A 15,257-nucleotide genomic window follows, 5' to 3' on the forward strand; every position below is an offset into this window, starting at 1 on the left:
CTCTTTTCCTTCCAGAGATCAAGAAGATTCTTGGTCTCTTTGTTTATAGGGAGGCAGAGGGAATTCCAAGGAGCCCACCATGCTTCCTTTTGAGCCCTTCGTACTCTAGAAGCCCTCATGCTTGATCATGTGTTCTGTATCTCCGTAACCTAGCTGTTTGACTCAGAATACAAATTTAGGAATGTTTGTTGAATAATGGAATCAATAGGGCATATAATTTCTGCCCTATAAAGGGCTTAGCATCTAGTGTTTGTATTTGCCATTTAAAAATCCTGTTTGTGATTTGAGTTTGAAATGTTTTTATTGAGTCTTTTGAGCTCTTATTTTCAAAGGAAAACTATTGAACACTTAAATTGTGTTTGATCATTTCAAATTCTCTTATTTACGCAAAATTAACTCAAGAAGAGGTAGAAAACAAGACCAGATTAATAACCATAGAAGTGATAGAAAAGGTCGATAAAGAATTGTCTTGTGAAAAAGTCCCAGAGCAGGTAGTTTCATAGAAAATGAAATCAAGCTTTCTTGTCCTTTCTTTGATTTTAGCATTGCCTAATACTGAAATTGGGCATGAAGAGCATAATACAAGGAAACTTGGACAAGTCCTACTTGTAAAAGAGACACAAAACTTGTCAGTAAAATACTAGAACTCCAAGTAGACAGTTCTTAAATGAATGACACACACAACCAAATATGACTTATTTTACAGGGTAATGATAACTTAGGAAATCTGTTATTTCATTATATTCATGGAATAAAAGAGAAAAGTTATATAATTATGACAAAGGCTGAAAAGTCTCAAAATTTATTCTTTAAAAAAAATTTTTTTAATGTTTTATTTATTTCTGAGAGATTAAGAGAGAGACAGTGTGAGCAGGGGAGGGTCAGAGAGAGAGGGAGATACAGAATCTGAAGCAGGCTCCACGCTCTGAGCTAGCTGTCAGCACAGAGCCTGACGTGGGACTCGAACCCACAAACCGTGAGATCATGACCTGAACTGAAGTCGGACGCTTAACCGACTGAGCCACCCAGGTGCCCCTCAAAATTTATTCTTGATGAATCCTTGGTAAGTAGGTATGAGGAAAACTTCACTTTAAATGCATTAATTAGAAAACTTTACAGATTCATACTTAATGATGAAACATTGGAGATGTTTTCATTAAAAGAGAAGGATGCCAACTATCTGCTAATTTTCAGCATCATCTTAGAAGTACTAATCAGTGTGGTAATGCAAGAAAAATAAATGGTAGTATCAGTATTATACTGATATACAAATTATTATAATCATAATTTGAATAGGTTAGGATAATCTGCCTGGGAAATGCAAGGGAATTAATTGGTAATCCATTAGCGAGTTTGAGTAGGTTCAGAAATCAAAACAGAACAACAAAATATACACTGAGAGTGATCGCTTCCATTTCTTCATCCTATACCTGCTCTGTTCTCTTTAGATAACCAGTTGATTAGTTTCTGTACATCCTACTAGTGTGTGTTTGTTTGTTTGTTTCTTTCTTTAATTTATTATTATTTTTTATTTATATCCAAGTTGGCATATAGTGCAACAATAATTTTGGGAGCAGATTCCTTAATGCCCTTTACCCATTTAGCCCATCCCCCCTCCCACAACCCCTCCAGTAACCCTCTGTTTGTTCTCCATATTTGAGTCTCTTTATGTTTTGTCCCTTTCCCTGTTTTTATATTATTTTTGTTTCCCTTCCCTTATGTTCATCTGTTTTGTATCTTAAAGTCCTCATATGAATGAAGTCATATGATATTTGTCTTTTCTCTGACTAATTTCGCTTAGCATAATACCCTCTATTTCCATCCACTTAGTTCCATATGGCAAGATTTCATTCTTTCTGATTGCCGAGTAACACTCCATTGTATATATATACTACATCTTCTTTATCCATTCATCCATCAATGGACATTTGGGCTCTTTCCATACTTTGGCTATTGCTGATAGTGCTGCTATAAACATTGGGGTGCATGTGCCCCTTCGAAACAGCACACCTGTATCCCTTGGATAAATAAACCTAGTAGTGCAATTGCTTGGGTCATAGGGTAGTTCTATACTTAATTTTTTGAGGAACCTCCATACTGTTTTCCAGAGTGGCCACACCAGTTTGCATTCCCACCAGCAGTGCAAAAGAGATCCTTTTTCTCCACATCCTCACCAACATCTGTTGTTGCCTGAGTTGTTAACCATGTTAACATGTTAACTATTCTGACAGGTGTGAGGTGGTATTGCATTGTGGTTTTGATTTGTATTTCCCTGATGATGAGTGATGTTGAGCATTTTTTCGTGTGTCTGTAAGCCATCACGATGTCTTCTTTGGGGAGGTGTCTATTCATGTCTTTTGCCCATTTTGTCACTGGATTATTTGTTTTTTGGGTATTGAGTTTGATAAATTCTTTATAGATTTTGGATACTAACCCTTTATCTAATACGTCATTTGCAAATATCTTGTCCCATTCCATATGTTGCCTTTTAGTTTTGCTGATTGTTTCCTTCACTGTGCAGAAGTTCTTATTTTTTTATTTTATTTTATTTTTTTAATTTCTTGACAGAAGTTCTTATTTTGATGAGGCCCCAGTAGTTCATTTTTGCTTTTGTTTCCCTTGCCTCTGGAGACGTGTTGAGTAAGAAGTTGCTGTGGCCAAAGTCAAAGAGGTTTTTGCCTGCTTTCTCCTCAAGGATTTTGATGGCGTTCTGTCTTGTGTTTAGGTCTCTCTTCCATTTCGAGTTTATTTTTATGTATGGTGTAAGAAAGTGGTCCACGTTCATTTTTCTGCATGTCTCTGTCCAGTTTTCCCAGCGCCGCTTGCTGAAGAGACTGTCTTTATTCCATTGGATATTCTTTCCTGCATTGTCAAAGATTAGTTGACCATATGTTTGTGGGTCCATTAGTGTTTCTTTTTTCTTTTTAAATTTTTATTCTTTTTAGTGTTTATTTAAATGCAAACACAGTATAACACAGAAAATATCATAAGATATGCACTATTAAATAGCTTGCCTTTTTTTTTTTTAAGTTTGTTTTTGAGAGTAAAAGAGTGTACATACACTTGAGCAGGGGAGGGGCAGATAGAAAGGAAGAGAGAGAATCCCAAGCAGGCTCTGTGCTGCCATCAGGGTGGAGCCCAGTGTGGGGCTAGACCCCATGAACCATGAAATCATGACCTGAGCTGAAATCAAGAGTTGGAGGCTTAACTGACTGAGCCACCCAGGTGCCCCTGTAGTTTGTCTTTTTTAAAGTGAATATGTCTTGGAAATCTTTCTATATCAATTCATGGAGTGTGTTTTCTCGCTCTCTTTTGTTTTATAGCTGCATGAACTCTGTTTTGTGGATCTGCCAAGCAGCATACATATAAATCCAATAACCATAAAGCTATTGGTTGATAATCTGCCCATTAAATACTTCTCAAAACTTTTAAAGGTATTTATTTTTATATACACAAGTATTATGTGACTGAATCTTTGTAAAAATTCAAACTACAGGTAAAAGTCTCTTGGCCATTTCCAATATCTCTTCGACCCTCCCTAGAGCTAACTTTTGTTATCAGTTTGGTGTTCAATATCTGTTCCTTTCTGGCTAATATTTCCATTAGAAATGTGACTCCCAGCTGCAGTGTTACTTTGGAAACTAGAGTCTCTTCATTAGCTGTTAGTTACATATTGAAGCAGGAAATTCTTTCTCCTCTTTTCTGTCTATACATAGTCTCTTCACAACTTCTCTTTTGTTAACCTTGTCACATCTTCTCTAGCTTCCCCTATGGTTGTCCAAATATTTAGGTTGTACCAGTACAATTATTGTTTTGTAGGTAAAAAGTAGTTGATTATCAGCAGTTTCATGTAGTTTCACCTAATAGTGTTAAAAACTTAATTGGTTCATGTGTCTGATTTTCTTCAGGGACATGAGCCAGAACACATACATCTTATAATCCCATTCTAGACCTGGAATTGACTGGGTGGATCAAAGTCAGTTAGTAAAGTTCTGTTGACTGATGTAGCTGAGCTGTTTCCAAGGCAACTAGCAATTTTGATCCACCAAGTCTTCTCTGTTCTGTGAAATGCAGTTGGGTTTCCCCATCCTCTGTGTCTCTCATCCTTGTCACACTTTAGAAAACTAGAGAAAACTGTCTTCTCCTTAGGAAACCTTGTTGACCCTTTGGCTACTGTTGATCCTCTTGGTGAGGTTTTTGTGGTCTGTAGACAGTAGGATGCCTGTGCCCTGTGAAGTTTTTTGATCAAGGAAGGGCTTTAGGCTAGCCAAGGGCTTAGAGGACCTTCTTCAGACTCCTGAGCATGTGCATTGGAGTTGCTTGCCTGGGAATTTGGAGTTGATCTGTACCTTTTAGAAGGTACTGACCAGTGCAAATTCAAAATAATTTGGGATTTGTCCTGAGGTTGCCAACTTTTTATTTTGCCAAATAAAGATATTTAAAATAAGTATCTAGTTATTTACTCTTTATAGTTGATACATGCTCATGGTACAACATTCAAAACATACAAAAAGATATACATTGAATAAAATAAGTCTCATACTTCCTCTCCAGTTCCTTAACTATCCAGTTCCCTTCCCAAGAGGCAAACCGGGTTGCTTGAACATCCTTCCAGAGATAGCCCACGCATTTAAAAACAGGTACGGATGTATTGGCTCTCTCTCCTCTCCCAAATAAATGGTAGTACATTCAGTACCACTTTGCACCTTTAGTTGTTGGGTTTTTCCCACTTTTGTTAGAGATCTTTTAAAATCAGTACATTGAGAACTGACTTACTCTTTTTAATGGCTGCAAAATATTAGTAAGAGGCCTACAGTTACCACTGTCTTAATTTAAAAAGTGTATTTATACACCAAAAATTTAGAAAGAATGTGATTTAGTATAAAGAAAAGTTCTGCAAATTAAATAAATTTAGTTCTGTGAGAAATTAATTCCATGCATTGGTCCAAAAGTCTTGTGTTTGAAAACTGCTGCTAGAGATAGTAAACCATTAAAGCAAGGGCTTTTGAATAGGAGTGCGTTAGGGCATATTATGTTATTTTAGGGAGGCTTGTTAGTCTCTGGTAGGATGAACAGATGAGAGGGCAAAAGGAATATGATTGAGATATCCATGTTCTTCCCTCTGCTTTATAGAGAGGAATAGATTTTTGGAATCCTTTTGTTTTCTACAGTTGTACTATGCAGTTCATCACATTGTACAGTTAGCTAGTCTGCTGGCAAGATATCTTGTACAGCTGTACCTTTGTAGCAGTTGTATGTCAGTTGTATTGGAGTAGGGAGACTAGGTTCGGGGCTGTTTATTCTGTTCACGTTTTTTGGGCAGTTGATGTATGTTCAGCACCATTCAGAATTTTGTCAGTCCTATGTGAAAAATAACCACATGAAGTGATGAGAGCCTGAACTTGGAGAGTGACTGAAGTTGGAATGGGTAACTGGAGTCTGGAGCTTTGGGATTGAAGAATTGACAGGACACATGACCTTTGGGAAAACCAGGGAGAGCAGAATTAATTTGCTGAACGTTTACTGAATGCCCAGTCTGCAACCTCCTGTGATAGGTTAAGGGCAAACAAACTGCCTTAGAGATTACTAGTGTAGGATTTAAAAGGACATAGTGTACAGACAGAAGGAAGGAGCCCTGTTTATTTAGGTAGCACATGTTATGATAGCTGGGTACTAGGTGCTGGATATAAGGCAGGCAGGAAGTGGCAAAAATCCAAGTTGCAGGGAGAAAATATAGGTAGAATCTAAACTTTCTCAATCTAGAATAGCAATCTGATTAATTCAAGTGTATTTAAGGAACAATTGCAAACAATATTACTTTTAACCATTTATTTTTGGAATGAGCAATACAATAGTATGGCTGAAAAATAAAAAAAAATATTAAAAGGTACACTATAAAAAGTCTCTCTCCCACTTTTGTCCCTCCCTTCCCCCATACTCAGTTCCCCTCTTGTGTCAGTTAGGTTTCAGTCCTTGAAACAAAACCACTCTGGGTACTTCAACCACAAAAGGATTTAACACAAGAACTTAGGTACTTAGAAAATTGTTGGAAGGGTTGGAGGAGTGGGACTCAGGGTTGCTGCCCTTAAGTATCAGTTTGAAAAACCCACCCCTGGAGCTGTGTTCTGGAGGTCAGGAAGTTACTATTGCCACTGCTCCACTGCCACAACCACCCTCATCACTGCTGCTTGATACTTCAGAAGCTGGTAACTAGACATTAGATCCTTGCTTATGCAGGCCAGTGTACCAGTATCACCAGCTTGTTTAAAGCTCTTAGGCCTTACCTCCACCTGCTGAATCAAAACCTGCATTTCAGCAGGATCCTCTGATAATTTGCATTCCATGAAAGTTTGAGAGGCCCTGCACTGGAGCCTTGGGCTTGGCCACCACAGTTGCCTCTAAACACACAGTCTCCATGATCTTGATTGCCAGTTGTTAGGGACTCAGGGAAATGTAGTTGATTTTTCCAACTCTTAGTCTAGAAGAAATGGAGATTGAAAGAGCCCATCTTTTGAAGTGATCATACTTCTATAAGCAACCATTGTTAGTTTCTTGTGTAAGATATTTTTATGCATATTTAAGCATATGTGAATATACTTTTTCATCTTAAAGAAAATAAACAGTTGTTTACTACATACAATGTTCTCTACCTTGCTCTTTTCATTTAATAGTTCATCTTGAGAGAGCTTTCTATATCATGACAGAATTTTTTTTAACAGCTACATGGTATTCTATATGGATTAAAATTTTTTTTTTTTTTTTTACAAATAGTTTATTGTCAAGTTGGTTTCCATATGTGGATTAAAAATTCTTAAATTGAAGCTATCTAATACAGTCTGGGTTGCATGGTCATTCTAATTTATTGGCATATGTACAGTATAATCTAGTTGAATGTTTGCTTCCTGCCTTCTTTATGTTTTGGTTTTGTGTGACTGTCATCTTGTTTAAGTTGCCTTATAATCCACTGTGCTGAGTATCCTTCCTCCACTCTACATGACAGAACCCAGGTCTGAAAGGTCAGGTTAATAGTTCATAAACTAAGGAATATCCAGGTTGGGATTTGAACCCCAAGTCTGTTAGCCTCCATAATTTGTGATTTGACACAATTGCATGAGCCTTTAAATGGTAGGCTTTATTTAGTACTTTGGTAACCCCGTCCTTTGGGAAGAGGTTTGGAAGGGTACTGTTTTGGATATTTTGGGTGGGTATTAAAGGCATTTAACATTTTTTTTTTTTTTTTGACTCAGGTATCCAGCTCACATAGAAGACATTGACTACGAAGAAGGAAAAGTACTCATCCATTTCAAACGTTGGAACCATCGTTATGATGAGTGGTTCTGCTGGGACAGTCCTTATTTACGCCCTTTAGAGAAAATACAGCTGAGGAAAGAGGGCTTACATGAAGATGAAGGATCTTCTGTGAGTATCAGATCTGTAATGAGCTGGGTCAGCTGTAGTATTTTATGTTTTAGCCTTTGATGTTCAGTGTGAAAGTCAGTAGCAGCTGGGGACCAATCCTTATTTAGGTCTGTAGTTACAACTCTGAAATCTCCATGGCACCTGGGGTTTGTGAAGAATCCCAGTTGTCAGTTGTTTATATGATGTGATTGATGTGACAGGTCATTGAGAGAAACATTAAGGATGCATGGGGACTTTATCTCTTTCTTTTACACTACTGTATCTCTTTAGATAGATTATTTATTTATGTAGTTTATTTATAAATATCTTAAAATTTTTTTTTTAAAATGTTTTATTTATTTCCAGGAGAGAGAGACAGCGTGAGCAGGGGAGGGTCAGAGAGAGAGGGAGTCACAGACTGAAACAGGCTCCAGGCTCTGAGCTGGCAGTCAGCACAGAGCCCAACGCGGGGCCCGAACCCACGAACTGCGAGATCATGACCTAAGCTAAAGTCGGACGCTTAACCGACTAAGCCACCCAGGCGCCCCAATATCTTAAAATTTTTTTATTGTTTATTTTGAGAGAGAGAGAGAGATCCAGTGAGCGAGTGGAGGAGGGGCAGAGAGAGGGAGGCATAGAATCTGAAGCAGGCTCCAGATTCTGAGCTATCAGCACAGATCTTGATGTGGGGCTCAAACCCACAAACTGTGAGATTATGACCCCAGTTGAAGTTAGATGCTTACCCTACCGAGCCACCCAGGTGTCCCATAAATATTTTTTTTTAAATGTTTATTTATTTCAAAGAGAGAGTGTGAGCAGGGGAGAGGCAGAGAGGAAAGGAGAGAGAATCCCAACCAGGCTCCATGCTGTCAGTGTGGAGCCCAATGTGGGGCTCAATCTTATGGAATTGAGATCATAACCTGAGCTGAAATCAAGAGTCAGACGCTTATCCAACTGAGCCACCCAGGTGCCCCCCCCTTAGATCATGTATTAAACTTATTTTTTATCTTACCATTCATTAAGCAGTCCCCTGTGGAGCCCCATTTCAAGGTCTTTTATAAGTTCTTAAACACTTGGAATTGGCCTATATTCCTTTTTCCTTTTATCGCTATGCCTGGAGGTTTTACTGATTTCAGAGTGAGGGATGAAGTACTAGTTTTGAGGTTTTAATTTTTTAAATATTTATTTATAAGAATTTTTTAAAGATTTTATTTTACCTTTTTAAAGTAATCTCTTTACCCAATATGGGGTTCAAACTCACAACCCTGAGATCAGGAGTCACATGATCCACCGACTAAGCCAGCCAGGCGCCCCAAGTTTTGAGTGTTTTAAAAAAGCATTGAGACATTTGTAGAACTCGTGCTGCCTTTGGATCTGACTGAGTCCTGGATTCTGTTTTTCATTTTAACCCTGGCCAGGAAACTTGAACTCTTGTTTTCAGTATGTGTTGTTCCACCGCTCTTTTCCCCCACCCTGCCCCCACCATTTAGGATTATTTTATGTTGTTCACTCTGATTGCTCAATATTCATTCTATAAACTGTATTAATGCAAACTGCTGGAAAACAGTATGAAATATTAAAGGTGAATGAGTGCTTCCTTTGGCAAAAGATCCTTTAAAAGTGTGGGTGGCATGAATGCTGCTTCCCACAAGATGAAGTAGCTTCCCTCCTTCTAACTTGTATACTGAGTGTGTTCCTAGTGGTCCTGGGCTCAGGGACAGGGCAGGGACTATCGTCAGTGCTGTGCTATGCTTGCCCAGACCTCTTAGGATAAGAAAAGTCTTGTGTCTAGCCCTTTGTTTTGACTCTCAGTGCCTCCGTCTTAATAGCCGTCTCCCCTTCCTACTCTTGTCAGTCCAGCTTCTCTTATAAAATCAGGTACTGTGTCTGTCCTATGAAATTGGACTGGTAACAGTTTTTTTTTTTTTTTTCTTTCTCTTCTTTAATGTTTTTTAGGAATTTCAAATAAACGAGCAGGTCCTTGCTTGCTGGTCTGATTGTCGTTTTTACCCAGCCAAAGTCACTGCTGTTAACAAGGATGGTAAGGCATTTGAGTTGTAATTATTTTTACTTATTATGTAGGGGGAAGTTTGTAATATTAGAGTGTGATAGTATAATTTGAGTATTTATTGCTGAGGAATCCTTTCTTTTCAAGTTAGTCACTGTCAGGAGTTAGGAAGAAATTATAAATGGAGAGAAAGCTGGATTAAAAAGAGGAATTTGATTCTTTGCCTCCTAAATTTTAGTAATTGTTTTCTAAGCATTATAGTTCTAAAAAACAGTAAAATAATTATGGTTCATCCGTCCCTCTGCTGGTAAGTTTGCAAGTTCTTGTCTAGGAGTTCTAAGAGATGGAAAATAAGCCTTAATATTCCTTTTACTTATTTGTAAATAGCCTAGAAATGAACATTAATAAACATTTCTTTAAAATATGCTTTGTGAGGGGCACCTGGCTGGCTCAGTCAGTAGAGCATGGGACTCTTTATCTCAGGGTCATGAGTTCAAGCCCTGCATTGGGCATGGAGCCTACTTAAAAAAATGCTTGGTGGATGCGAGGTGATTGAGGGTGGTCTGTAGTATCAAAGTTGCTAATTGATGGGGTGCCTGGGTGGCTCAGTCGGTTAAGCATCCGACTTCGGCTCTGGTCATGATCTCACAGTTCGTGGGTTCGAGCCCTGCGTTGGGCTGTGTGCTGACAGCTAGCTCAGAGCCTGGAGGCTGTCTTCGGATTCTGTGTCTCCCTCTCTCTCTGACCTTCCCCTGTTAATGCTCTCTCGCTCGCTCTCTCTCTCTCTCTCAGAAATAAATAAAAACATTAACAAAATTTAACAAATTTGCTAGTTGAAATGGGGGCCCGGGGATTTAAAGCACTGATTTGGGATGCCTTTGCCAGTTTAGAACCTGTGAGGAGCCAAGGCTGTGAATATGACCCAGAGAGGCTGTTTTTGCTAGTACAAAGGCAGAAGAAGGGTTAAGAAGATATTACATATAGTCAGGATCCTGACATTGAGAGAACAGACTCTGGGTCCAAGTGGTACATTTTTTTGTAGTATTTTCTATCAGGATATTTGTGGTATGTCCGTGGCCTCTTCAGTGACTGTTTAGACCAGTCAGGCCTCTTAGTACCACTGTTTGTGGTGACCATGTGGCCAGATCAACTTTTTATTCAGTGAAAATTTTCAAGTATTCATTCATTTAGCATTCTTGTTAAATGCTAGACCTGGGGCTGACCAAGTTTTGTCTGAGAATGGGTTGAAATGGTAAAAAAATGAACATGTATTTGCATGTAGCAATAATTTCTGTTTCTCTTTTGCTATATTCATTCCCTCCCCATGCCACCCCCTGGCCCCCACCTGTTACGCCCCTGTAGGTTAACTCTGCTACCAGATATAGTTTATCCTGAAAGCACAGTCCTCTTGTCTCAGGCTTCCAAATCAAGGTTGTATCTTTTAAGATGTCTAAGTAGTTACTGAATACTCCAGTTTATGGTTGATTCTGCCTTTTTGGATAGTCCTTGTTTCCCTAAATGTCTTTATTTCTTTTTTAATGTTTGTTGTTTGTTTATTTATTTATTTATTGAGAGGGCACAAGCAGAGGAGGAGCAGAGAGAGAGACACACACAGAATCTGAAGGATGCTCCAGGCTTTGAACTATCAGTGCAGAGCCCGTGAGATCTTGACCTGAGCCGAAGTCCAGTGCTTAACTGACTGAGTCACCCAGGTGCCCCTTCCCTAAATTTCCTTCTTTTTTCTGTAATTTATTTATTTTTTATAATTTACATCCAAGTTAGTTAGCACATGGTGCAACAATGATCTCAGGAGTAGATTCCTTAAGCCCCTTAACCACTTAGCTCATCCCCCTTCCCACAACCCCTCGAGTAACCCTTTGTTCTCTATATTTAAGAATCTCTTATGTTTTATCTCCCTCCCTGTTTTTATATTATTTTTGCTTCCCTTCTCTTATGTTCCTGTTTTGTATCTTAAAGTCCTCATATGAGTGAAGTCATATGATATTTGCCTTTCTCTGACTAATTTTGCTTAGCATAATACTTCTAGTTTCCCTAAATTTCTTTTATAAGCTTGTGTTCAAAATAGAATCTTTTGTTCTTTTTCATATGTATCACTTTAATCTAAAAACATATTTTAAAGGAAGGCTTACATGTTATTAAACTGCTTTTTAGTAAAGGACAGTTTACTTTTTAAGTCTTATTTTCAAGATTAAATTTTTTTTTCTTTTCTTACTGCATTTAAATCATATGATATGAAATATAGGTGTTCTCTGTGTACATAGATGTGTTCCTGAAGGTCTATTGGGTTGATTTATGCTGATCAATTCATTATATTCCCCCTAAATAACATCCATTGTAGGTGTGCTCCCTTGGGGAAATGGCTGTCTCTTAGATCACATAAAAGTTGTGAGTAGTAACTGGGTAACTCTGTAGATAAAGGAGGTTGTAGAAAGGAAGCAACATTTGTCTTTTGATCCAGTGATGTCCCAGAGTCACATGGAGGACAGAAAAGGGGCCCAGGGGTTTGGATGAGGGAATGGCAAAGGAGTAAAGGCAGATTAGAGAACGGTTTGGGGAGCCCTGGAGCAGTCTCTTAGAGGAGTAGGATGGGGTCTTGATGGAAGGAGGCTTAGGAATCCACTGTTTGCATCTATGTAGATCCCAGAGCTGGGAATCATGGATTTAAAAAAAAAAAAGAGAAGACTTATTTCAAGGCTGCATGAAGTGGGTGTTGATACAGAGTCACCAGGAGGAGGCAGTACAGGAATAGAATGCTGCAGATAAATCATGAGGGGAGGGGGGAAGGACCCCTGTCTGCAGTTACTGTATTTTTGTGAGTGGATGAGTCTGGAATATTTTGAAATAATCATTTAAGGACTAAAAGTCATTTGCTACATTATTAGCCATAGGTAAGATTTTTAAATGTCTTTTAAACTGGGGCAACCAGGGGCACCTGGGTGGCTCAGTCAGTTGGGCATCTGACTTCGGTTCAGGTCATGATCTCACAGTCTGTGGGTCTGATGGGTTCTGTGCTAACAGCTCAGAGCCTGGAGCTTGCTTCAGATTCTGTGGCTCCCTCTCTCTCGGCTCCTCCTCCACTCATGCTGTCTCTCTCATAAATAAATAAACTTAAAATAAAAAAAAAATTTAAAAAAACCCTGGGGCAACCAGAGATTTGCAAGTTGTTTTAAAAAATATTTTGTTTATTTCTTCCATGAGCTAAAATGATAGGAGGTAGAGTCTTCGGATAATGATTGTCCCTAAAACACATTTGCCACCCTAATAATTTTGGTTCTGTTAGCTCTGAATTCTTTCCAGCAAATTTTAGTTATTAGAAAGACATTGAAAATGAGTGGAGGGGCACCTGGGTGGCTCAGCCGGTTTAAGTGTCCATCTTCGGCTCAGGTCATGATCTCCCAATTTGTGAGTTTGAGCCCCGAATGGGGCTCTCTGCTGTCAATATAGTGCCTACTTCAGATCCTGTTTTGGATCCTCTGTCTCACTCTCTCTCTCTCTCTCTCTCTCTGCCCCTCCGCTGCTGGTTCTCTCTCAAAATAATAAATAAACTTGAAAAAAAAAATAGAAAATGAGTAGAGATTTCTGCCAGAACCAGTTTTCCCCAGAGTTCTTTGGTCCGAAGTCTTTACTGGTTCTTAAGACTAATTGGAAGGGAGAAGAGAGGAAGGTCATGGGGAAGGGGAAATCCTGAAAGTTAGTGGAATTGACTGGGTACTGTTATGGCCACATTGTCGATTGTGAAGGAAGGCTAGCCTTTGTGGGAGCTCAGATCTGTACCTGAAAGTGAGAAGAGATAATGACTTCGGTGCTGCCTTTGGGTTAGATTTTAACCATGGGAACTGGTGGGCAGTTTCTAGTTCGGTGTGACTCTAGTCATTGCAGGATGGGGGAAACAATGTTGGACTCTTTTTTCACTCTTTTCCTGGTATTTTCTGCTCTGCCTCAGTTTCATCTGCAGCAGAGGCTATCACAGTTTAATGGCTCTGTGAAGAGAAGCTCTGCTGGCAGAGTGCCCCCTTTATTTCCTGTAAAAGTCATTCTATCTTGTTGGTGCTGCTAGAACCTGAGCATATAGTGAAATCACACCCTGTAGATTAATCTTTGGGAGGCTTGGCCTCATTTTCTTGCCACTCTTAACCTCCTTGGTGGTTTTTCTGAGGCTGAGCATTGAGGCTGCTGGCATGGGAGTCTGATGTGAAACACAACAAAATGGCAACTTTAGAGATTCTTATTAAGTGCTTAGAAACTGAGGAGGGCAGTGCAATGTTACTTAGCCCTTTTCACCTGGAACAGTTCTTTGGCAGTGGTCATTAAGCATCATTTCTTGCGAAGGCAGGCACACCTGGTTAGCTTTGTTAACCCCCCCCCCCCCCCCCCCCCCGTCTGTGTTGGAGTAAGGATGGGAATCTTTGTTCAGAAGCCATTTCTGGCGAGTTGACCTTAGCTCTTTGCTACGGCTGCTTAGCTTCCCTTTTTCACATTGGGTATGGCAGAGCCACTTGTGTGTCAGGGCTTTGTGTCCCCAGTCATGGACCAAGACCATGCTGCTCTGCAAGGCATTCTCTGGGGGAAAGTAGGTTTGCATTTACAGCAAAATGAGGAATTGTTCCTTCCTGTTGATCTGTGGTTCTATAACTTGAGTGAACAGGCGAATCAGGTCCCTCTTCCTTAAAATTATACATATTCTTATGTGTTCTCTGTTCCCTCAGTTCAGTCTTTGGTCTAGTGCCTGAAGCTTGCATTTATAAGAGGAGATTCTATGGAAATGCTTTTATTTCTAGAGTCTCTTGAAGCAGTTACTATTTTTTGTCCTCATGCTATAACTGATCCTATATTTGAAATGTAGGGATGTTGGGATTGTGTGAGCAGCTTTGCACAGAGATAAAAGGAAGATTTAGGCCCGCACATGCAGGTGCTAGCTTCGCTCTTACCTTCATGTGGGGAAGGGGTTGGCACTTCCCTTTTAAACTGATTGGTGGATAGTAATAATTGGAACCACTTAGTGATCCCTTGGTCTGTAACTGTTCCTTTATTAAACAGTTTCCATATCTGATCTCATGTAGTAGTATTCACACAGACATGGAAAGGTTGTTGCCATCAACCCTATCATTTTATAGATGAGGAGCTAAGCTAGCAGCAGAAGCTGCTTGAGGTTACAGAGCACATACATAACTGACAGAGCTGTGACCTGAATGTAGGTCTCAGGAGCTCCTGAACTACAGTTCCTACAGTCCCAGGCTGTTTCTCTGAGGCAGAGTTTTCCTAAAAGGGCAAGAGTTGTCAGGGGCGGGTGTTCACTTGGAGTGTGTACCCACATGCCTGATATGATGGTAGGGTGGGTGTAGATGGTACTTTCTGGAGCCTGGTGGTATCTTCAGGGCCCTGACTAGGAGTCTGGATCTGGACCCAGTCCCTGCTCCTTGATTACCAGCAGTTTACTACCCTTTCTCTGGACTCTGTGCAGTTAGAACGCGAAGAAGGAATTGGAACAGATGAACATTTTTAGAAATTGTTGGCTACAGAACCTAAGCCCATTATGTAAAATTGGCTAAGAAGAAACAATGGGGGAGGGGAAGGTATACTTGCAAACTTGTGTGTATTTCTGCCCACCCCAGGCCCCAGAAGGTATTTCTGTGAGAACATCAGGACTTTGAGAATCCATGTTTGAAAACTTTGAGTCTCCTATCCTTGGCATTCTGGAATTCTCTAACTCTTGGAGAATGACTGGGATAGAGAAAAGGCCCTAAAGTCACAGTTATGGTAAATTTCAAGAGTAGCAGAGATCTATCCAGAGTCACTTGTGCATCCCCATTTCCATGGCGCTAAAGAAGAT

The 15,257-nt window shown here is 39.7% G+C and overlaps 1 protein-coding gene across 1 annotated transcript in view; it reads left to right on the forward strand.

Annotated features, from left to right (window-relative positions):
- PHF20 (PHD finger protein 20) overlaps nucleotides 1-15,257 on the forward strand; it is a 142,705-nt gene that overhangs the window by 50,625 nt on the left and 76,823 nt on the right. Inside the window, exons 3-4 of the mRNA XM_039227141.1 lie at nucleotides 7,248-7,419; nucleotides 9,355-9,439. Coding sequence (XP_039083072.1) covers nucleotides 7,248-7,419; nucleotides 9,355-9,439 — 257 coding nt within the window. The remainder of the gene's footprint in view (nucleotides 1-7,247; nucleotides 7,420-9,354; nucleotides 9,440-15,257) is intronic.

The sequence above is a fragment of the Hyaena hyaena genome, unplaced genomic scaffold, assembly GCF_003009895.1.
Source record: "Hyaena hyaena isolate Hyena2069 unplaced genomic scaffold, ASM300989v1 scaffold_25, whole genome shotgun sequence".
Classification (NCBI taxonomy): domain Eukaryota; kingdom Metazoa; phylum Chordata; class Mammalia; order Carnivora; family Hyaenidae; genus Hyaena; species Hyaena hyaena.